The sequence below is a fragment of the Rhinoderma darwinii genome, chromosome 2 (assembly GCF_050947455.1).
Source record: "Rhinoderma darwinii isolate aRhiDar2 chromosome 2, aRhiDar2.hap1, whole genome shotgun sequence".
NCBI classification, from domain to species: Eukaryota; Metazoa; Chordata; class Amphibia; order Anura; family Rhinodermatidae; genus Rhinoderma; species Rhinoderma darwinii.
In genome coordinates this window covers 414,081,240-414,107,110 of record NC_134688.1, presented here as the reverse complement: position 1 = coordinate 414,107,110, position 25,871 = coordinate 414,081,240, and the positions used below count along the sequence as shown (strand labels likewise).

The 25,871-nt window shown below is 43.1% G+C and overlaps 1 protein-coding gene across 7 annotated transcripts in view; it reads right to left on the bottom strand.

Moving 5' to 3' along the window:
* Positions 1-17,079: 17,079 nt before the first annotated feature.
* SGSM2 (small G protein signaling modulator 2) overlaps positions 17,080-25,871 on the bottom strand; it is a 337,147-nt gene continuing 328,355 nt past the window's right edge. For all 7 annotated transcript variants that reach the window (XM_075854221.1, XM_075854215.1, XM_075854216.1 and 4 more), the window contains one exon: positions 17,080-24,831. In XM_075854221.1, coding sequence (XP_075710336.1) covers positions 24,743-24,831 — 89 coding nt within the window. In that variant the 3' untranslated portion in view covers positions 17,080-24,742. The remainder of the gene's footprint in view (positions 24,832-25,871) is intronic.

Here is a 25,871-nt window from a genome sequence, read left to right as displayed (position 1 = left end):
ATGGAAATGGGTTTGGAAGAATCGGATATGGAAGGCCTTGAGGCCCTAGAGGGGTTACTAGAGGAATCTGGTAGAACCCCAGGTTTAGGCCCATTTACCAATCTTAAGATGAAGAGTAGGAAGCTGCCACCTATAGGAGACTTTACCAATGTGGATTTATTTGTAGACATGGTGGGAGACGAGATTAAAAGTCTTAGTCAGGACATGAGGGGTATAGACAACAATTTGTCTTGGTCCGAACGATCAGCTCTGACCACTTTGGAGAAAAAACAGAACATTGTTCTGAAATCATCCGACAAGGGTGGGAACATAGTGGTCATGAGCAGAGATGACTATAAGAAAATGTGTGAGGACATTTTACTCAATCCTGACTGTTACACCGTTTTAAAGGACAATCCCACAGCACTGTTCAAGAAGGAACTTCTGGGCATTCTGAGTGATGCAAAGAGCAGATCCTTGATCAGTGCTAGTGAGTTTGGTTTCCTGTTCCCACAGTTTCCCATCATGGCATGTTTTTATAGCCTGCCCAAAATCCACAAAGGGTATCCCCCCTTACGTGGCAGACCTATTGTTTCAGGCATAAACAATTTAACCCAGAACGTGAGTACATATGTAGATCAGGTGTTGCGTCCGTTTGTTTTGGGTCTCACATCATATGTACGTGACACCATGGATGTTCTGAAACAAATTGAAGGTATTACTTTGGAACATAACACATTGTTGGCTAGCCTGGATGTTGAGGCGTTGTACTCGTCCATTCCACACAAACTAGGGTGTGAGGCGGTTGAATACTTCCTTAGATCTAGGGGCACTCAGTTTGTAGCCCACAACCAGTTTGTTTTGCAGCTACTACACTTTGTTCTTGAAAAAAATATATTTATCTTTGAAGACAAGATTTTTCACCAGCAATGTGGCACAGCAATGGGGAGTCCTACAGCTCCCACCTATGCAAATTTATTTCTTGGCTGGTGGGAGGAGACAATTGTCTTTGGGGATAAATTTGCCAAATGGACTTCGTCAATTGGAATATGGATTAGATATATTGATGACGTGCTGCTGTTTTGGAACTCAACAGCTGAGGAGTTCAAGAGTTTTGTAGCAGCCCTCAACACCAATGATATAGGGCTAAGGTTCACGTGCGAGATTAGTGATCAAGAACTGTCCTTTCTAGATTTAAATATTACAAAAACAATGGAAGGCACAATTCGCACCAAGGTACACCGAAAGGAAACAGCAACCAATAGCTTCTTACAATGGAACAGTTGTCATCCCTATTCCCTCAAACGTGGCATTCCAAAAGGCCAATTTATGAGAGTACGCCGGAATTGTAGCTCCATGGGTGATTTTGAGAGTCAGGCACAGGAGCTCAAAATCAGATTGAAGGACAGAGGTTTCCCCATGGGTGTAATCAGGAAGGCCTATGAGGGAGCGAGGGACGCAGACAGGCAAAGTCTCCTTGTTCCTAAAAAACGTAAAGAAGAACGAGTTACGAGACTCATAAGTACTTATGATTCGAAACAAAATGACATCATGCAAATCCTTAAAAGGTACTGGCGTATTCTCAGTGCTGATATAGATTTGGCAGACCAGATCACACAATGGCCCTCAGTCACGTATCGGAGAGGGAAGAACATTAGGGATAGAGTCATGCATAGTTGTTTTGACCCTATTATACCGAGGGGCACATGGCTGGATAGACAAACACCAGGTACATATAGATGTGGTAGCTGCAAGGCCTGCGACTTCATCCTCAAAGGGAACAGATTTACGAGTGTCGCAACACAAGAGGAGTACGACATTCGTGATTTTGTTAACTGTAAAACAGCGGGGGTGGTTTACCTTATCACATGTCCATGCCCCCTTAACTATGTGGGTAAAACGGTGCGACAATTTCGGCGCCGGATAAGGGAGCATGTTGGAGATATTGTCCATGCTAGGGATACCCCGATATCGAAACACGTACATGCTAAACACCAGGGTCGTGCAGAATGTTTAAAGTTTCAAGCAATTGAACTTATTAGACCTCCAAAAAGAGGAGGCGACTGGGACAATCTAATTCTACGCAAGGAAGCCCAATGGATTCACAGACTGGCATGTACACAACCAGTGGGTTTAAACGAGCAGACTAATTACACGTGCTTTATTTAACATGCAATATCATCCATCTTTAAGCGGCCGGGCCAATATTTGGTTGCTTTAACGGGTGGGTGAGGGAATGTGAGGGACATTTCGTAATGTGAGGGACACTGCATTCATCTATCCAATATGTGTTTACAATAAAAGAGTTGTTTTGAGGTAGTCCACTTGCGGTGGGTAACTGTCCCGCAAGATATACCCCATATTCTATATCGTTCTGCTCTTACCTTGCTTTTTCTTGGCAGCATGGGCGATGCGTCCGTGGCTTCCACTGCGCCTGCGTGTTCGTTCAGATGCGGTCGATGATGATTCTTGGTTGTCAGCTGACGGCCGGCAGTCACATGGACAGGTGTCACGAATTCAGGGGGCGCTGTGATTGGTTAGTTCGTACAGCGCCGCCAAGTACGAGGGGTGGAGTTTGGTGCTTATAGCAACTCAGTGCCCGAAATGAAGTATGCCGCTGACATCGACGCGAGCATCCTTCCGTGATGCGCAGCAGAATATCTGCTGTTGAATATTTTATCGCTGGTAATTAGGCCAGAGTGACCAAGATACAGACCCCTGAGGATGAGTATTTGAAACGCGTAGGGTCGTTTTTGTATATGGGATTGTTGCATAGGGGACAGTAGCATTGTGGTGGACCCAGCGCTAGGAGATTCCGGTGTTGATCACAGACCCTGGTGTGTTCTTGGGGCTCGTACTATTGTTGTGCCCAGGTTAAATGCTGATTCCGGTGAATATCGTTATAAACACTGAGATATACTTATCTAAATGATTCAGTGTTTATTGTTTAATACATTTTTTAATATACACGGTGGGGCTTTTTTCACAGTGGTGTGTTACCCCTGTTTTTAGCGAGTTACTATAATAAAAGGTATATTTTACTCAATGTCACTTCAGTGAATTTCCAAATTTTTCTATATTGTGGGAGCACAATTATATATACTATTTAATACAGTGAATTTGTATAGTAACAAATCCAAAGACAAACACCTCAAATAAAATGGTATAAAATGTTTGAAACCAGTTTAGACTATTTCAGCTTAACTTTGCAGATTTGCAGTATTGTTTGGGGGCCATGCTGGCTAAGTAGCCACAATCCTGTGTGAATTGTGTCATCCAGCTCTAGAGCTCAGTAGATGTGAGTCATCTGATGTATTTTTAGATGTTGAAAGCTTGAGCCAATGTAGCCGAAAGGTTAAAGAGAACGTATCATGTCATCCTTACAGAAAGCCCAGGATCCATTTTTTTGAAAATGTATGCCTATACTTGTCTTCCCTACATATTGTTCAACAGGAGCTGTAGGAATCTGTATTCAGGCATAATACAATCATATGCACTTCATTTCATATCAAATTTGTCAAGGCCGGTCAAGGATGCTGAGGGATTTTGTTTGCATGTTGCTTTTTTTTTTTTGGAACATTTGTGACAAGTGCCCATGAAGTTTAAGGCTGGAGCGATACACAGATTTTAGTAATGCAGCAACCTTGATACTAACTGGCGTGCTAACTCTGTGTGACCCACATGCGACTTTCACACAATTTTTTTTTACCCAGTGGGGCAAATTTACTAATAGTGCGTTAGTTTTAGACAGTAGACCAGGCAGTCAGAAAATCAGGGCAGGGATAAGGTATTTTAGTGCCCTAGGCAGATAAGGGAAATGGTGCCAGCCACGCACAACATTCACAGCATGTAAACCAAGTATAAAGTGGGCTTCCACAATAAACTTATGTAATTCCTTTATTTAAATATTTAATTCATTATATTCAATTAGTAATAAATTATTTAAGAAGACCCTCACCCCCCATGATTCCAAACGTCTCCAGTGACAGACAGTGCCAATCAACTGAGACTTCTGATACGCCATCTATCCCCATGTATTGAATTTGCTGGGGCTGCGACGTTGGATGCCGGCATTACAAAACCCACGAATAGGACTTTCTTGGGATTCTTTACTAATAGAAGCTAAAATCACACTGCATCAGGGTTTAAAACAGTATTGCCAAAAGTATGGCCATGTAAGGGGGGAACAATCCCTTGACTTACCACCCACATGGTCTTCTGCTTTGTTTTGTGTTCAGTCTTGTGTGTTGTCCTGTGATGTTTTTCACGTCTGTCCTGTCCTTCCCCTTTCATTAGTGACTGTCTGTAGAGCGGAGTGCCATGAAGATGATGGAAGGGGGCTGCAGGACGATATGTACTTATCACTACTGGTAGCATAACAACCAGCATAGATAGTGCCACACTCAGTGCCTCTTGTATATGGTGCCCAATACTACCCCCAGTAGATAGTGCCACACACTACTCCCTGTAGATATTGCCACAGTGCCCCCTGTAGATAGTGCCACACACTCCCAGTAGATAGTGCCACACACACCCTTTTTAGATAGTTCGACAGTGCCCTCTGTAGATAGTGCCAAGGTGCCCTCTGTAGATAGTGCCACAGTGCCCTCTGTAGATAGTGCCACTGTGCCCTCTGTAGATAGTGCCACACACAGCCCCTGTAGATAGTGCCGCACCCCCTGTTGTAGTGCCACACACTCACTTGTAGATAGTGCCACACAACCCCCTTGTAGATAGTGCCACACTGCCCCCTTTATAGTGCTACACACTCCCACCTTTATAGATAGTGCCACACACTCCCCCCTTTATGGATAGTGCCACACACTCCCCCTTTGTAGATAGTGCCACACACTCTCCAGCGCACCCAACAGTAGAAGTGGGACAGATGGAAGGGAGTAAAACATAACTGCAAGATCAAGCAACAAACAGTTTGTTTGTAGTCTGTAACCTTGGAGACACATAGGTTTGCAAAGAAACTGAACAGTAAGGGCTAGTCCACACGTGGAGTAAATAATGCAGATTTTCCACAATGTCATTTTTTTGCGGAAAATCTGCAGCATAATACAGTAGCAGAGGAGTGGATGAGATTTCATTAAATCTCATCCACATGCTGCATACGTGATATGTGACGATTCTGCACACAAATCGACGTGCTGTGCGGTTTTTTAAGCCACAGCATGCCAATTGTGGTTGCGGAATCGCAGGTATTTTGTTGCGGGTTTACCCAATTGAATTCAAAGGGAATCTAAAACCGTAACGAACAGTCAAGTGTTGTGAATTTTGCCGCGGAATCACAGCGATTGCACTGCAAAAATTGCAACTTAGAAAAAAAAAACTCTTACCTCTGACGTTCTGCAGGCTGGCCTTCTGGGATGACGTTTTATCCCATGTGACCACCACTGCAGCCAATCACAGGCTGCAGTGGTCTCCCGGGATGAAACCTCATCCCAGGAGGGCGGCCTGCCAGCAAAGCCGGTTAATGCCACCGTTTTTCGAAGCGGACATTCCGGGCGAAAAACTGCACCACAATTTGGTGCGGTTTTTTGCCAGGAATTCCCTGCGGCCTCTGGGGCGGATATGCTGTCTACCTTTACACAGCGTATACACCCTGTGTGAACTTACACTAAACGGTAGGATTTGTTAAAGATTCAGCCTAATTATTTTAAATGCACATAAACAATAAAAAATGTCTGCAAAGGTGCACATTGCCTTTATGTCATATATCCAAGATTTTATTCAAAACTGCATCACTCTGGCCACAAACAATTTTGAACCAAAGCAAAATAAAATTCAGGGGGACATTCTCTTTCATGTAAAGCTACCTGAAGGTTTGCGATAGTGGAGCAGCTCCTTAAATACATATATCTTTTATTGCTACTTTTATAACATATTTACCTGCTAGAGTACATTAGGAGGTTAATCATACATTATCAGATGTCAGAGAGCATATATTTAGTTTATAAATGCACATTAAAATGTGAAGTCTGTCTAGTGGAAATGTTAACTGAACAATGTAATGAATTTTTTTAAGGCCATGTTCCAGGTAATTCAACCTTCCATTGCTTTACTTCCATTGCCTTACTTTATAGCAGGGGTGGGGAACCTTTTTTCTGCCAAGGGCCATTTGGATATTTATGAAATCATTCGCGGGCCTTACAAAATTATCAATTTAATAATGCCCCCCCATAACTGCCCCCCCATAGTTGACTACCATAGTATAATGCCCCTATAGCTGCCCCACAGTATAATGCCCCTATAGCTGCCCCCACAGTATATTGCCACCCATTGCTGCTACATACAGCATAATGCCCCTCATAGCTGCCCCATACAGTATAATGCCACATACAGTATAATGACCCCCATACAGTGCAATGCCCTCTATAGCTGCCCCATACAGTATAATGCCCCCATACAGTATTATGCCCTCCATAGCTGTCCCATACAGTATAATGCCCCCCACGCAGTATAATGCCCCCACAGCTGCCCATACAGTATAATGCCCCCCATAGCTGTCCCATACAGTATAATGCCCCCATAGCTGTCCCATACAGTATAAAATGCACCCCTTGGCTGTCCCATACCCAGTATAATGCCCCCTCAGCAGCTACCATATGAGCCCCCCTCCGATACCCAGTATAATGCCCTCCATAGCGGTCCCATACAGTATAATGCCCCCACGCAGTATAATGCTCCACATAGCTGCCATATACAGTATAATGCCCCCATACCTGCCCCATACTGTATAATGCCCCCCATAGCTGTCCCATACAGTATAATGCCCCCATAGCTGTCCCATACAGTATAATGCCCCCCTTAACTGTCCCATACCCAGTAAAATGACCCATAGGTATGTACCTAATGGAATGTACCTAAAACAATAACATAACTACTTACCTATCCCCGTTCCCATGACGGGTGGAGTATCATTCTCCTCCTCTGCACTGTGCTGTGAGTGACTCGGTGCAGACAGGCGTGATGATGTCACTACATTGCGCCTACCTGCACCGAGCCGCTTGCGGCACAGTGAATGCAAGGCTCCAGCATTGAGCCCAACTGAATGTACGTCCTGCAGATGCAGATTCAGTTGGAAGCGAGACTAGAGTGATCAGCGTTGTGTGGCAACGGGGGCCCTCTGGACCCCCAGGCTTAGGGGCCCGGTTGCAATTGCGACCCCTATAGCTACGCCACTGCCGGCCCGGGAGTGGACCAATCCGGTCACCTGACATCACGTCACTGACTCAGGTCAGGTGACCGGACTGGTCCACACTTGGGTTTGCACAGTCCAGTCACCTGACCTCATGTCATTGACTCAGGTCAGGTGACCGGACTGATCCACACTTAGGCCGGCACGCACCGAGCTCACTCAGACCGCCGCCATACTTGGCTCCTAAATGTGAGTGAGTAGGGTGGAAACATGGCGGCAGCGGCAGTCAGAGTGGGGTCTAGCCGGACCAAATGATCCCGCGGGCCCTATACAGCCTGCGGGCCAGATGTTCCCCACCCCTGCGTTATAGGGATCCAGTGCTGGCAAGTAATAGGCACATAGTGGGCAGTGTAAACATTGGGATCCTCATAAGAGCAGATAACAGACAGTAACTATATTTATAACTGATGTTTATACCGATTGCAATATGCAGATATGCCCAGCATGGGAGCAATGTGTCCTATACAGAAATACCCATTTGTCTACTGTAGTTTAAAATGTAAAAATACCCCATCTCATTTTGTTACTTAAAGGGGTTTTCTCAGAATCATAAATTGTCACCTATCCACCGCTGGGACCCCCACCAATTATCAGAATGGGGGATCCCAAACCCCTAGATCCTCCTCACTGCTCACCCCGCAGTGAGAAGGAGCTTGAATGGAGTGGTGGTCAAGCATTTCATATCTATGAGAATGACAGAAACAGCCAGGCGCTCCATTCAGTGTCCTTCTCACTATGGGGGGTGCAGTGATAAGAAAAGGGTCGAGTTCAAGACCCCCTATCTCAAGATTGGTGGAGGTCCCAGCGGTAGGGCCCCCAGCGATCAGAAAATGATCCCATATCCTGTGAATAGGGGATAAATTTATGATTCGGGGGAAAAAACCCTTAAAAATATAACTTGTCAGCCCAAATTGTTTTAGGAGTGTGGAATGAAACATCAGTGAACCAGAAGATAACCACAAGCAGAACATAATGATGCCATGGCCCCAGTGTTGGTTTCTTATGCGCACAAAACAGAAGTTTATTCATTGTCTATATACAGTTAGGTCCATAATTATTTGGACAGTTACACAATATTCATGATTTGGGCTCTGCATGCCACCACATTAGATTTGAAATGAAACAACGGAGATGCAATTGAAGTGTAGACTTTCAGGTTTAATTCAAGGGGTTGAACAAAAATATCCTGTGAAACATTTAGGAATTGCAACCACTTTTCTACACAGCCTCCTCATTTCATGGGCTCAAAAGTAATTGGACAAATTAATATTACCATAATAAAAAAAAAATTTTTAATACTTTGTAGAGAATCCTTGTTTGTGGGTCTTTCTGCCTTAAGTTTTGTCTTAAGCAAGTGAAATGCATGCTCGATCGGGTTAAGATCTGGTGATTGACTTGGCCATTGCAGAATATTCCACTTCTTTGCCTTAAAAAACTCCTGGGTTGCTTTCGCAGTATGTTTTGGGTCATTGACCATCTGTACTGTGAAGCGACGTCCAATCAACCTTGCTGCGTTTGGTTGAATCTGAGCAGAAACTATATCCCTGAACACTTCAGAATTCATCCGGCTTCTTCTGTCTTCAGTCACATCATCAATAAACACTAGTGACCCAGTGCCTTTGGCACCCATGCATGCCCATGCCATCACCTTGACTCCACCATGTTTTACAGAGGATGGGGTGTGCTTTGGATCATGAGCCATTCCAAGCCTTCTACATACTTTCTTCCCTCCCCCCATCATTCTGGTACAGGTTGATGTTAGTTTCATCTGTCCAAAGAATGCTGTTCCAGAACTGGGCTGACTTCTTTACATGTTGTTTGGCAAAGTCTAATCTGGCCTTTCTATTTTTGAGGCTGATTAATGGTTTGCACCTTGTGGTGAACCCTCTGTATTTGCTGTCATGAAGTCTTCTCTATATGGTAGACTTAGATACGGATACACCTACTTCCAGGAGATTGTTCTTCACTTGGGTAGATGTTGTGAAGGGGTTTTCTTCACCATGGAAAGGATTCTGCAATCATCCACCACTGTTGTCTTCCGTGGAGGTCCAGGCCTTTTGGAGTTCACGAGATCACCAGTGCGCTCTTTTTTTTTCCAAGAATGTACCAAACTGTTGATTTGGCCACTCCTAACATTTGTTCTATCTCTCTGATGGATTTCTTAATTTTGTTCAGCCTAACGATGGTCTGTTTCACTTGCATTGAGAGCTCCTTTGACCTCATCTTGTGGGTTCACAGCAACAGCTTCCAAATTCAAATGCCACACCTGGAATCAACTCCAGACCTTTTACCTGCTTAATTGATAATGGATTAATGAGGGAATAGCCCATGCAGCCCATTAAATAGCTTTTGTGATAATTGTCCAATTACCTTTGTTTGATTGAAAAAGAGGCAGCTGGGGCGTGGCTTGGACATGGCGCTGACCAGACGTGCTGCTTGAGAGCTCCGTTCCTGCACTTCCATAACCCGCTCATAAGCATACTATAAGATACACTTGAACCTTCCTAAATGGTCAGGAAATCTAAGGCAACCACGGGGACTCCATACTGTACGAAGCAGATGTCTTCAGCCGGCTCCATTCAGCGATTTCTCACCGACGCTGCTGCCGGGCCGTCTCCCAAGATGGCGCCGCTGGAGGGGAGACGAACTGGAACAGGGTTCCCGCTTGCAGAAGAGTCTTCTTCGGGGGTTGCCGCTGCAGCATCAGGTACCGACAGTACCCCCTCTTCGGTCTCTGGCTCCCTGGGTCCGTTTCCTTCCCTGCTGGCGGGGGTGGAGATGGGTCCTTCTGGGACTGTCATGGCGCTTCCCGCTCCGTCCTGCTCGCCACGTCGGTCAGTCATGGCGCCCGGGTCTCTCATTCCTCATCCTCTGGCATGCTGGGGTCTGCATCAATGCCTGCTTCTCCTCGGGATCTGGATCTTCATTTCTCCCCTCACATTAATGGCTCTGCTAGCATGGGAGATGATTTACAGGGCCTGAGACAACAGCTCGCCACATTGCCCACTAAACAGGACATGGAGCGTTATGTGAATCGTCTTGAGATGACTTATAAATCAGAGATACAGGCTCTTACGACTAATGTCTCTCAATTGTCCGATCAAGTTCAGCGCATAGAAGGCGATGTTTCCTCTGTTACACAGCAGCAAGTCTCTCATGCAGAACGACTGGATCAGCACTCCCAGCAGATTCATGCTTTATTTAACCTGGCTGAAGATCATGAGAATCGGAATCGCCGTAACAACATTCGGCTCCGGGGCATTCCTGAGGATATATCTTCGGGGCAACTCATACCTGTCTTACAGTCTTTGTTTAACTCCCTCCTGGAGCGTCCTGCTGATGATCCATTGGAACTGGATAGGGCTCACAGGACTCTTGGCCCTCGTAACCCGGATCCTGATAGGCCTAGAGATGTGCTATGCCGTGTCCATTTTTTCTCTCTGAAGGAGCAGATCATGAGGAAGGACCGAGATAAAGGAGAAGTCTTATTACAAGGGTTCAAGATCTAGTTGTTATCCGACTTGTCCAAGATGACCCTGGACAAACGCCGAGTGCTTCGTCCTTTACTGGATGTGCTGAGAGAGCATGAGATCTCCTATTCCTGGGGTCACCCCTTCCAGCTACAGGTCCGCAGAGATGGGACATTGCTGAGTGTTCGAGACACAGGGGATGTCCCGGACTTCTGTGCTGCCCTCCAGGTGCCGAGAGTTTCCCTGCCTGATTGGCCGTATGTCCCTCTTCCACCACAGCGCTCAATGCCGCGCCGGCGGGGTCGTTCTCCCGCTTCTCCTATGGGTCATCCTGGTAGGCGACGTGCTGATCCGCTGTGATTTTGTATAGAGGTTTCTTGGTCAGCCAGCAGTCGGCCTAGGCCGGTTAAGCTCTATTGTTATTGCTTATATCTTGGGAGGCGAAGGTCTGATGTGTTTCATGTAATACCCAGTTATGCCTGTACTGTCGCCCTAGGTAGGGGCTGCAGGTTTTCAGATTGATCAGTTACCCCGGATTAATTAATGTTCTTCAGCTGGCAGTACTACTGCACTATGTATGTTATGTGATTATCTACGTTGTTACTAATTACATGCCTGTGCATTCATGCGGTAACTGTGTAAATTTCCGGGAATGTATTGTTATGTTGGCATCTGTGTTTTGATCCTGACCACATGTCGGCCATTATTTCACTTTCTCGCGATATTGAGCTAATTGCCTTGATGTTCTTTCCATTTAAGTGTTGGTTCTAAGATGTGTGATATTTGCACTGGGTTGGGGGGTGCAGGGCACTGGCTAGACCTTGTCCTGACACTTCTCCTCTTAGGGACTCACTGGTTATATCCGGTGTATTCTTGATTAGGAGTAGGTGATTATTTCGCCTGTCTGTTTGTCTTTGTTCTTGTCTCCCCCTTCCTTGTTTGTCCTGTTGTTCGTCGCGCCTCTACTTAGTACATTGCTCTACGAGCTCCTTCAGTGAGTGGTGGCAATGGTACAATTGAAGACTTGTACCTTTAATGCTAGGGGACTTAATGTCCCAGAAAAACGCTCACAAATTTAATATAACATGCATAAAGAGCGGGTACATATTTTGTTCCTGCAAGAAACTCACTTCCAGACGGGCCATACGCCACAGTTCACGAATCGATATTTTCCGGCCTGGTTCCACAGTACCAACCCGGAATCCAAGTCCAAGGGTGCCAGTATATGTATTTATAAGTCACTCTCACATAAAATTCTGGATGTTCTGGTTGACCCGGATGGTAGATATGTTTTTATCAAGCTATCCATACGTAATAAGATCTTTACTCTGGCTAATCTGTACCTCCCCAATAAGGACCAGGCACGAGTAGGCCGGTTGTATTTAAGGAAATTGGAGGAGTTCACTGAGGGCGTTCTAATTGTTGGAGGTGATTTTAATCTGACTTTTGATTCCAGACTTGACACCTCCTCGGGCAGGTCTGTTGTTCCTAGGTCGCATTTGGGGGCACTGAAAACTGTGATGCATTCCATGCAGTTGATTGACGTGTGGAGGATCCTACACCCTCAGGTAAGAGAATACACTTATTTCTCCCCATTGCATAACATGTACAGTAGGATAGACGCTTTTTTGATTAGCCACCACTTGCTTACCTGGCACCCTTCCTCTGACGTGGGCCCTATGATTTGGTCGGACCATGCACCTGTGTTTCTGATCCTAATTCGATGCCTAATTTCCAATCCTGGAAATTTAATGACAACTTGTTGCGGGATGCAGTATGCGTGGCGGCCATTAAAGATTCACTTACCGGTTTCTTTGAGGTTCATGAACATGAAGCTACTCCCTTGCCACTCCAGTGGGAGGCACTGAAGTGTGTCATTCGAGGGGTACTGATACAACATGGGGCGCGGTTGAAGCGCGAAAAGGGGTTTGCTATTACACGTCTCTTGATTCAGATACGGGATTTGGAATCCTGTCATAAACGGGTTCCATCCCCACAGATTTTTGCAGAGCCCACTACAGCGAGAGAATCCTTACGTTCTTTGATAGATCAGTCGCATGCTCGGTTCAGGGATCGGATGCGCAAGCACTCATACGAATATGCAGATAAATGCGGTAGGTCACTGGCACGGATACTGCATCCCCGTACACAAGCGTCATATATCCCTAAAGTTTAATCTCCCTCGGGTGTTGAGGTTCATGACCCGGTTGGTATTACTGACTGCCTTAAACGCTATTACTCGGCGCTATACAATATTAAAGGCCAATTTCATGATATGCAGGCAGAATCGTTACGGGATAAAATAGACCGCTATGTTCATGATACTGCGTTGCCGACCTTGGAGGAGGGGTGGCTTTGGAGCTTGAGGAGGATTTTTTTGAAACCTAAGTGGAGCGTGCTATTGGAGAGTCGCCCTTGAGCAAAAGCCCGGCGCCCGATGGGTTTAATAACAAATTTTATAAGGCATTTAAAGATCAACTGGCTCCTTTTCTGACGAAAGTTTTTAACTCGGTGTTCTCCTCGTGTCCCTTTGCGCCTCAATCCCTCGAGGCTCATATAACTCTTCTACCAAAACCAGGCAAGGACCCAACGGTGTGCGCAAACTTCAGGCCCATATCGCTAATTAATGTAGATGTGAAGCTTTTCGCGAAGCTACTTGCCTCTCGGTTATCGCCGTTACTACCTGGCTTGATCGTGGATGGGGTTTGTATGTGGTCGGGAAGCGCGGGATAACACCAACAAAACCCTCCTTTTGGCGTCATACTGCCAATCCCGTAAGATACCGATGTGTTTACTCTCGATAGATGCCAAAAAGGCTTTTGATAGAGTGCACTGGGTGTTCCTCCGCAGTGTCCTGATGCAGGTGGGCCTCGGCACCACCACGGTGGATAGGATAATGGCCTTGTACCAAAGGCCTTCTGCTCGAGTTCGTGTCAACGGACTATTATCTGATTCTCTGTCTATTGCTAATGGCACGAGACAGGGGTGCCCACTTTCGCCTCTTTTGTATGTTCTGGTCATGGAATACCTGGCCGTGGCGCTGCGGAACAACCCTAATATTAACGGTATACGCATTGGCTCACAGCATCATAAATTGGCGTTATACGCGGATGACCTCCTGATATACATCACAACTCCCATGATTTCTTTGCCATCCCTGACGGAGGAGTTTGAGTGCTTTGGCCATCTAAGTAATTTTAAAGTCAATTACTCTAAATCGGAGGCCTTGAATATCTCTTTGGATCACCCTCTAGCTGCCCATCTTGCTCAGGTTTTTCCGTTCAGGTGGCAACCCAAATCTTTAAAATATCTAGGGGTACATGTCCCTACGCAACAGTCAGACTTGTATGCTCTGAATTATATGCCCATCCTACAGCGCACCATGAAGGACTTGGCGGAATACGGCGGGAACCGCATGTCGTGGTTTGGACGTATCAATGCAGTCAAAATGGATGTCTTGCCCAAATTTCTATATCTCTTCCAGACCGTCCCTATTGCGGTACCATCCAGTTTTTTCCAGGTTTTACATAGGGCCATAACTAAGTTTGTGTGGGGCTCCTCTAAGCCTCGTATCCGGTATGCTGTCCTTAGCCGACCAAAAGTAGACGGGGGCGCAGGTCTCCCAGACTTTAAACGATACCCTCAAGCAGCGATAATTATGAGAGTAGTGGATTGGTTCCGTTCGGAGTCAGGTAAGAAATGGGTGCGCATTGAAAAGGCTATGTCTCCTCTTGCATTATCCTCTCTGCCGTGGCTGTCAGTCCTTCAGAGACAAACTCTCCCTCTACCTTTCCTCACACGTCAGTTTCTCATGGTATGGGAACGGATCTTGGGCACTACGGGCCTTGTTCATCGCCCGGGTCCCTTGACTCCTCTATTTGATAATCCTTCTTTCCCTCCGGCGGAGGGTGTTGATACATTCCTCTATTGGGAGAGAGGAAATGGTGGATGTTTATCTGAGACCCTTACTCCAGACGGTGCCATGTTGCCAATGACAGATGTATCGGCTGCCTGCCAGGGGAGGAGGTCAACCTGGTGGTCCTATTTGCAGTTGCGGTCCTATCTCTCTTCCATGGGTGATTGTATGGTCTTACTACAGGATAAGACTCCTCTGGAACTCTAATTGTCCTTGCCCACAGCCCCTTCTCATGTGTTGTCTCACCTACATGGGATCCTTCTGCCGAAATTTGCTTTTTCTCAATTATCCTTCACTGCCGCATGGGACGAGGAAATGGGGGTTAGACACTCTGAGGAAGAGTGGGGTACTGCCTTCCTGTTAGCCCATAAGTTACCGATGTCTTGTTTTGCACAGGAAAATAATTACAAAATACTTACCAGGTGGTACAGTTGTCCGACCTTGTTACACAGGATATACCCCGATGTGTCTGCTGATTGTTGGAGGTGTGGGGGGGGCTCCTGGAACTACCGTGTTTCCCCGAAAGTAAGACAGTGTCTTACTTTCTTTTTATCCCCAAAAGCCCCACTATGTCTTACTTTCGGGGTATGTCTTATATTGGAAAAAAATTGTCGAATTATTTTTTTATTTTTTTTCACAAACTTTATTTAACTGTTTTACATTTTTTTTTAGTCCCACCAGGGGACTTCACTATGCGATGTGCCGATCGCATATATAATGCTTTGGTATACTTAGTATACCGAAGCATTATTGCCTGTCAGTGTAAAACTGACAGGCAACCTATTAGGTCATGCCTCCGGCATCGCCTAACAGGCAGATGCTGAAGGCAGACCTGGGGGTCTTTGTTAGACCCCCGGCTGTCATGGAAACCCGACGGCGACCCGCGATTTGTTTGCGGGGGCGCCGATCGGGTGACAGAGGGAGCTCCCCCCTCTGTCAAACACATTAAATGCCGCTGTCACTATTGACAGCGGCATTTAATGGGTTAAACTGCCGGAATCGGCGCGCGCTTAGATTCCGGCAGTTGCAGCAGGAGCCAGGCTGTGTATAACAGCCGTGCTCCTGCCGCTGATCGCGTGGGTACAGTCTCAGTACCCGCGCCATCACAGGACGGATATATCCGTCCTCCTGCGCGAACTAGCAGCTGCTGAGGACGGATATATCCGTCCTTCGGCGTTAAGGAGTTAATACTGTGTGCATTACCGTATTTTAAGCAGGATGCAGCATTGACAAGTGCAGGGGACGGCGCGGTGACGTATGGAGAGGGGGGCGGCGCGGAAGTGGGCAGGAGGCGGCAATACCCCCGTGTTTCCCCGAAAGTAAGACATATGTCTTACTTTCGGGGTACGGCTTATATTAGCCGACCCCCCTGAAACCCCCGATACGTCTTACAATCGGGGGTGTCTTACTATCGGGGAAACACGGTATGTTGCATATTTGGTGGGATTGTCCCATGCTACGTCCCTTTTGGGGGAAGATTTTTGATCTAGGCAACAAGCTTTTCCATACTGAGGTTCCAACCTCGGCTTCCATAGGCTTGCTTTCTATGGTTCCGGGATCACTCCCACACCTCAAAAGGGGGATCTTTCGACATTTCTTGACCGCAGCGAGAACGGTGATACCTCGTCACTGGAAGTCACATACTGTACCGTCCCTGGCGCAATGGGTAACAGAGGTGAACGGGATAATGAGGATGGAGGAGTTGCTGTCCGTTGATAGGGGCAAATCGGGGATCTTCGTCCAAACTTGGATGGTGTGGTCTGGATTCCGGGGTGGTGCTGATCTACCTCTCTGGTTGGATGGCAGGTTCTGAATGAATCATAGTACCTACCTGAGGCGCTTTGTCTGTAGGTATTTTCCCTTTGTTGTCTGATGTTATGTGTGGTGTGTCCATATACTCAAAAGTGCTCTTATATGTGTCACTTCTCACTTTACTGGGGGGGCGGTCTCCCTGACTATTGCACTGATTTAATGCGAACATGATACTGTTATTGCCGTTATATCTCTCTTATCATTCAATTCTGATAGGTGGGAGGCTACCTCCTACTGTTGTTCTTATACATGTATATATATATATATGAATACTGTTGTTATGCTATGATGCTTCACTAGAATGTATTGCACTGCGTGCAAATTTCTACTTTTTTGCACAAACCGTGAAATGTTTTTGTATTGTTATATTTTCAAAATAAAAATCTTTGATAAAGAAAAAGAGGCAGCTACATATTAAAGAGCTGTAATTCCTAAACCCTGCCCCAGATTAGGATGTGAATACCCTCAAATTAAAGATGAGAGTCTGCATTTTAAGCCCATATTGATTATATAACTGTATATTCAATATGTTTTGGAAACAGCTAAAATGCCAAAACTGTCCAAATAATTCTGGACCTAACTCTACTCCAAGTACCCATCTAGCCAAAGATGGCACCCCTCCTTTAAATTACTACATTCTACATAACTCGCACATTAGTATGTTAGCAAAAACAAAAAGAAATAAGAAACACGAGATATTTATTCACAAAAGGTCCAACCATGTTTATTCTTATTTTACACTGAAAGATAAATATATCTGATTGGTACATGGCAGTGCTTGAGAACTGGTAACATCTGTCTCCAAAACTAAACTTAAAAATAAAAAAATCGCTCACAACATTGTACAGTTATCTAGGGCATCATGCCCAGAGATTGGCACAGCAGTGGGAAAGTTTTAATGAAGGTACAATATACCGGTGCTTTTATGACAATTAAATTACTAAATCTCAGTACTGAAAATCGTAGTCTGATTTTTAAAAAAATAATCTGTTTTGAAGTGAGTTAACGTGTCTATCTATAAAGATCACAGAACTGAACTGTAAGAAAAGACGGTACTTCACAGTGGTGGTCCGGGTTTACAGGCCACACCACCACCCCACTGCCCCACTACCACCTCAGCGACATCACATTCTAGTTTTTACATTTTTTCTTAACTGTTTACAGAGGGATGCACTGCCCACCCACAGAATGCATCTTCTTAACTCTTGATTCAATGGGGACATGGTTTCAGAACATGGTTGTCCGATCGGTGGTTTGGAGACAAAAGGTCACACAATTGTACTAGTCCCATCTTTACTGATCTGCTTAAAAAAAAAAAAAAAGAAAAAAAAGGGCTCCAAAAACTTTTTAACTCCCCACATACTTTTTGCACACCATATATTTAACATAATTGTAACAACTTTAAACATACAAGTTTAAGGGGAATGTGCCTCAAATTCGCGTGTCCTCATATTTTCTAAAACAGTCTCTTTATAGCGTTTATTTTTACAAACTTACAAATTGGTTGAATTCAAAAGAATAACGTCCCAAGAGCCCCCTGCCACCCCTACCTTCAAAGATCTTATCAGAGAGATACATTTGACCTTACAATTGATGTTGTGCTATACTGCATTTAATAGAACCATGTGGCATCCTTTGGTTGATCGGATTATGACCAGAGCATCGTCTATTTTGACCTATAGGGATCTGTTCAAAACTTTGCTGTCCAACATTTGTTCACTCCTTGGTCACATTTAGTAGTATCCTCGATATTTTGCCAAATGTTTACTGTTTAATAGATAAAGAACTATTGGCTATCCACCTATTACAGTAATACTTGGAGCGAGATGGATACGGAGAAGAAATCAATGGTATAAGTTGATAACAAGCTGTGAAGTGATGTATCCATCTTACAATTAGGTGCATAGCTTGAAGCTACTAAAACCAATATAAAAGCGATGTCTGAGGTCATTACCCAACTGCCCATGATGCTGAATACTGACATATGTGATTACACCGTCAGAAAGTTAGCAAGAAATGTCACTGTGTCTCTGCACTGGATAGTTATTGATTCACTCTTTCCATAACCTTACCCTCCTCATTGCTAAAGCTTCACTACTTAGCATCATACAACATAGAATAGGAAAACAGAGCGGTCTTCAGTGATAAATCATTTGTTTGATTTTTATACTGTTATATTTATATATAGTAAATGAGGCAGTGATCAAACTGAAGAGAGGTAGCATTTCACTAGTAAGAAATCAGTATAACTGGTGGAAGGGCATGCATGGTTGGTAGTTTCCGATTGTTCCGATATGGCATTATCATCTCCGCGTTCTGTAATTACAAGAGCAGAATGTGATCAATTTAACACCACTTATGTGGGGCCGGGTAAGACAATCTAATAGAGCTGGCACTTGTCAAATTGCAACAGAAGAGTTTAGATTTCTCAATGAATGTTTGTTATAGACAAAGAAGAATTGAATGTACTACAGGAGCTTTTCAAAATGTTGGTAACAAAGTACTTGTATACAAGGTAAACTAATATGCTTGGCATTTCACTTTGCTACAAAGCAGCTAACATAAGCTGCCAATATGCCAAGCAGGGATGGGCATTATATACCTAACAATTACATTACCATATTTTGGCTCATTTCAGTGGCTGAGACGTTCTTATTCTATTCTTGTCCTGGACATGACTGTTATCATATTAGAGTATTCTGTGGAATTGCAATTCGAGTTAGAGACGTGCTTGAAGTAATGACTGGTGAACAGTTCTTTTCCGTGACGTTGATGCTGTTCCATTTCCCTTGTTTTTCTACAGCAGTGTGATCTACGTCAATCATATCAGATTCAAGAAGCTTAAAGATTAAAATAGCGTTTGGTTGGTTGAAATGGAGGGTAATGTCGTCCCCCCCCCCCATGCATCCGTTGTCATAACTGTGCCTCTTAAAGAGGATTTTCACTTCTGATATACAAAAATATGACATTTTGAAAATTATTAGTCAGAGCAATAGCCTATGTTTTATATTAGTCTTTTTTTTGGGCATTGACATTTGTTATATGTGCAGGCACGTCAGTTGTTATACTTTTGATTTAGAAACTGACAATGAACTAGTCAATGACAAAGTAACAATTTTACCATCATTTGCTGTTAAGCGCCTTCAAAAGTGACAACCATTATAGATTCACTTCCGAAACAGAAAAATGTCCATATCTCTGGATGTAAAAAAAAAAAAAAATGATTGACAAAATGGGTGCAGCTTTAAATTCGGATCTACTGATATATGGAAATCTAAAGTGTACCTCTAATTTCATATATTTTTTTATGTCTGTACTATAGTTAATTGAACTTCTATGCTGATTTTTTTTTTTTTTTTTATAGTCCCTTTAATTTCGTCGGGTTCCTGGTTTACATTCTTGAAATAAAAACCTGTGGGTTGAAACATTTCAGCTTTTTTTGTCATGCTGGAATATATACCCTTTTAATATATTTCTACACCAAGGTGGATTCTGTCGTCTGCTTAGAAAAAGTCTGTTGTGTATGGTCCTGAAGGGATTCCTGGACATTGTGACTTTGCATTTCTATTTTAACCCCTTGAGTGGGAAGATCTTATGAAAGGAGCGTGCTGTGAACACTGTTTGTTTTTTTCATGTTCATGGTTTATAGTCTTGTAAAGTCTTTAGTCTTGCTTTCCTGTCTCCTCCTGATGTCCATATGCATTTAAAACACAGGTTTTAACTATTCAAATAAATTGGTGCCGTAAATATCAAAACTTCACCGCATCACAAAAGAGTTTCCAAAATTATAAGAGCTGTCGGATTTTAAAACATAAATGAAATAAGCGGTGGTATTTAAAGGTATCAGAACTGAATTAATAAACTAAAGCGGAAATCTATCTACAAATGATGACCTGACAAGTCACAGATATGTGTCAGAAGATCACATTGGTGGAATTTGTGAGCTCAGATCAACATTGATTTGCAGAATAAATGGTCTGAAGCTCTTTACAGCGTGCCTGAATCCATTAGGCCCTGCTTTGAAATTTTAGTTACACGTATTCTCTGACAACACTGACAACAATATTCTAAACAAAGCTCCATTGATATAAATGGACATTTAGAATGTTGTGTCAGACTGTCCGGTGCTGAATGAGTTTGGCTTGGACGTCTAAGCTTATGGACTATGCAGATGTGATCTTCTGACATATGATATTTGGGTAGATCACTTTTGGGTGGGTTTGATCTTTCAGGCCGGTTTCACCTGGCCACAATACAGCTGCATTTTATCTCTTGTGTTATTTCAGCAACACCTGGACCTCCCAGGTGATCTAAGTTCTACAGAGATCAGCCTAACTAGTCCCTTGTGCACTGTGAATTTGTATATTATCATGTCATTGTCTATAATAAATTTTGGTTTGTAGTTATATGGTTTACTAAAAAGAACAACATTTTTTTTATTTATTTTTTACTTGTGCCTAATTTTGATATCTTTACAGTACAAATCCCAATTTTCTCCTAAAAATTTGAGTAAGTGCAACATATAAAGAGAACAATTAAATGATCCATATATACATTCATGTAAGGCAGTATTTATATGAAAATGATCAAAAGCCTATTTACTAGTATTATCTACCATATTAAAATACAACACTGTAAAGATAAACATGGTCATACAAAAATATTGGGACTGTGAAATTTTAGTACACTGAACCTATCATTTAGAACTGATATTTCAGATGAACACAAGATGATATAGATGGCATAATTATTCATAATGCACTTCCCCAATTACACAAAACTTGATAACTAAACATACAGCTGGTAACATAAATCACTATTAGGGGTTCTCCACCATTGTCACTTCTTATTGGATTTTCAATGGATAAATTCTATGAAGATGTGTCCATTCCTGTGCATAGAGTAATGATGTGGTGCTCTTTTCTCTGTACTGGTAGACATTTAAATGGACCCCTGATGGTTTGCTTTGGCCACATGACTTTAAACTCGTAATAACGAAGAAGCACTCATTACGCACATAAATGAAAAACATATTTTTTTTATCTGTCACTTCAGTTATTAATATAATGAACACAGACTCATTTCTGTTATTATATTTATAAAGGAGTTGTCCATCTTGGACAACCCCCTATACCAATACAGCTCCCTCAGCAGTGATCGAATCAGCAGGGGACCTGTTGCTTTAACCTCCGGTGAGCAGCTGTTATTACTGAGGGTAACTGCCAGTACATTCACAGGGTAAGGCCTCATGCACACAAACGTATTTTTTTCCTCCCGTAAATACTGGCGTAAATACGGGTCCTTTGTCACACGTATTTGACCCGTATTCCACCAGTTTTACGGACCCGTGCCCGTAAATACGGGTCCGTTGCCACCAGTATTCCACCTGTATTTACGGGTCCGTTGCCACCAGTATTCCACCTGTATTTACGGACCCGTTTTCCCTGCACTAATCGGCAGCCCCTTCTCTCTATCAGTGCTGGATAGAGAGAAGGGGCAGCCCTTTCGGGTAGAGTTTCCACAGCGATTTAAAGTAAAAGAAGTTTATACGTACCCCGGCCGTTGTCTTGGTGACGCGTCCCTCTTTTGACATCCAGTCCGACCTCCCTGGATGACGCGGCAGTCCATGTGACCGCTGCAGCCTGTGATTGGCCAGTGATTGGCTGCAGCGGTCACATGGGATGAAACGTCATCCCGGGAGGCCGGACTGGAGGAAAAAGCAGGGAGTTCTGGGTAAGTTAACTTTTAATACTATTAACTCCAGCGGTAGTCACTGTCCCGGGTGCTGAAAGAGTTACTGCCGATCAGTTAACTCTTTCTGCACCCTGTACAGTGACTATCACCTGACGTCGCTTAGCAACACTCCCGTAATTACAGGTGCACACACGTAGCCACCCGTAACTACGGGAGCCCCATAGACTTCTCTGGGCCTGCCCGTGCCGTAATTACGGCCTGAAATAGGACATGTTCCATATTTTTCAACGGCCCGGGCACCTTCCCGTAAGCAAACGGGAAGGTACCCGTGGCCAATAGTAATTACGGGCGTTTTTACGTTCATGTGCATGGGGCCTTAATGTAGTATTACAAGCCACCCATGGAGATTTAATGGGCGACCATGTAATACATGGTTGAGATGAATTCTCTAGAACAAGAGCTTCTCTTTATTGGCTCTCTACTGTAACTAGTAGAGAGGGGGCCCAAGTAAGGGACCCTTCTCTATTATTCTATATGCCCTGATCGGGCATATGGACAGAGGTTTTCCAGAAGGCAACCCCTTTAATTTGCACATTATTTTATAACAAAAGTATTAACAAGGTCAATGTAGGTCAAATGCACCCACTTCACCAGCAAATAATCCTGTTGTTCTACAGTCTTGCTCCTCCAACAGCTATGTCTTCCAGAAAGTGCAATGGTGGAAGACGGTACAACCGGCCGGCAAAATAGGCAGCTACCTTAGATAAGGTACCTAACAAAAGGTTAAAGTACCTTTTTTGTTAGAGGTAAACTTCACTACCAGACAAATTAGAATAAAATGTTCTATGATGGAATTAATGTAAGGGATTCTCCATATGGATGAAAATGCAGAAGCATTTACCATAACTACCCCTCCCAACCTTAAATTAGTGAATATTTGTTTAATTTTGGAAGTTCTCCTAAAATGTAGCACATATAACCATCACTTCTCTATCATATCTATTCACTGTCGTAAATAAACTATGCCAACTTAAAAGATGTTGGCACAGATTTTACTTAGGAAAACTCCCTTTGGCTTGGATAGAACGGTCAAATAAATGTTTAGTGTAGAGGGGTATATAACTCAAATATACTAAAAAAATAAAAAAAAACACAACTTATAATCACTAGACATGACAAGGAAACTAATTGGGACTGCAAATACATTACACCATCTATATGCATGGGAGAGGAAACTGATGAGCCGGATTTGCTATTTTTGCTTATCCTTCGAATTATGGAAGATTATGATTTAGCTCTAACCTCCTCAACATGCACACTGGCAAAGACAACGTAGTCATAAATTATTAAATAACGAACGGGTAAAAAAATACATAGGAGTCCTTACACTTACAGAGAATGTACATGCATTCATCATGCACCATGGTTTTTACACTCATTAGTAATACTGCAGTCTCTTTAAAAACATATTACAGAATTAACTTCAACAAAACAGACCAGGTACTCCAACTAAGCCAGGCGATCACCTTCTATTTAAAGTACAAGCACACTTTTGGCTGGAAAAGCCCTGCAAAGACAAAGATAATCTATAAGGTGCAGACTGGTTCAAGATAACTTCAAAAATAATTTTGTTAAATTCTTATTGTTAAAAGCCGCTTGACGTGAAATATGGAAGTCTCTCTGGTCATCTAGCATCTTTCTATGAAAACCAGCTATAAACTACCTGAGAACGGGTACAATTTGTAAATCTATCTCCCTCTCTCTCTCGCTCTCTCTATATATGTATATGTATATATATATATATATATATATATATATATATAGATAGGTCACTCCAAAAAAGGTAGTCAACTCGATCACATTTTATGAAAATAACCAAAAGCACTTGTGAAAGGAAGTCACTTGGTCCCTCCTCATCCAACCTTCAAGTGACTTGTGATAGGCAAAGGCATCAATGTATTTTTCTTGTGTCCTTGACTTCAAAATGGGCTTTCCTGTAGACAAAGGATAATGTGAGCTGTAGTCAGAGCAAATGTACCATTGACTTAACAGATTTTGGTGGTCTGGCTTTCGGTATGTAGAGAATTTGTTAGTTATAGACTACACAGCCCATCACATGCCTGGGTGTTTTCTCTAAACAGCCCTTCATGGTTATCACAGTGGATTATAGAGACAAATCTGCATGCGAACAAAATACAGAACATATTTAACTTAAGATCATTTGTAAAGGGCTTCATATGGCACCTGTCCTCTGAGGAAGTCCACTGAAAGGAGAAGGTTTCCAATATTCCTTGGCCAACATAGAGTAAGACTTCAGTCTCAGAAGACAAGGATATACTTTGACTATTACAGCAGAATGGAAATCAAGGGTGCGCAAAGTCTGGTGCCTTTTGATATTTATTTCCCGTTTCACTGAAACGGGGCTCTATTAGATAAGTGTAAGTGGTTACTTAAGACCACTCACTGATCCTTTTTTTTTTTTTTCTTAACTGATATTGTTTTTCTGTAAAGTCTGTGAGAAATGTAAAACTTCCTGAAAAGATTGATATTGATGTACATGTTGAGAGAAGATGGGTTCCATTGCTGCTGGACACAGTTGAAGGCCATTTGAGCACCTCTAGATGATGATCCTGCTTTTGATGCTCTCCAATTCTATATGGAAGTTCCTCATTTGTTTTCAATCAGAGTTTGAACTTTGTGAACAAGTTCCCGGGCTATCCTCAGAATAAGCTGTGCATCATGGTGCTCGGCCATTTCTACCAAAGGAAAAAGCAAGATTTTATATTAGAGACCTGCTTACATGTGTTCTCTGCAGATAACCATTATTGGTTCATTCACCCATCAAATGAAAAAATAAAAAATCTGTGCAGGTAAAGTGCTACCTCTTCTATTTTTGCATATTTGTCACACTTAATTGATTACAATTATCTTAACCTCATTAAGGAACAGGCCAATATTGAGCTTGAGGACCAGAATCATTTTTAGATTTTTTTCCTCTTTGCTCATACCTTTTTATTTTTTGTTCGACATAGCTGTATGAGACTTTTGCGGGACAAGTTGTACTTTATGTAGGTGCCATTTTTTAATAATATAAATTAAACAATAAAGTATATTTAAGTTTTAAGAGAAAGAGGTTTTGGATCCAGCGTAGCTGTAACTAAAAAGGAACTCGTTCCAAGTTTAATGAAAAAATATATCCATTTAAAAGAGGTCAATCGAAATGATGTCCTCAGGTGCTGGGAGAGAAGTAGGAAATGAAGGAAGCCTACGCGTTTCAAACGCTAGCTGCGTTCTTAGTCATGGCTTAGTCTCATCCCAGCCATGACTAAGAACGCAGCTAGCGTTTGAAACGCGTAGGCTTCCTTCATTTCCTACTTCTCTCCCAGCACCTGAGGACATCATTTCGATTGACCTCTTTTAAATGGATATATTTTTTCATTAAACTTGGAACGAGTTCCTTTTTAGTTACAGCTACGCTGGATCCAAAACCTCTTTCTCTTGAAACTCATACAACGCGTGCCGACGCGAGGATCCGTGCGAAGTCTACAGTACATCAATTTGTACTTACAAGGTGAGCTGGAGGTTCTCCTCTTTTGTTTTTCTATATATTTAAGTTTTATTTTGGCAAAAATGCAGGAAAAAATTCAGTTTTTATCATTTTTTATTTTACAGCATACACCAATCATCATAAATAATGCTATAAATGTATTGTGCAGGTTTTTATGGTCGTGACGATACCAAATATGTGTATATTTATGTTTTGGGACTTATATTTAATAAAGTTTATTTACTGTAA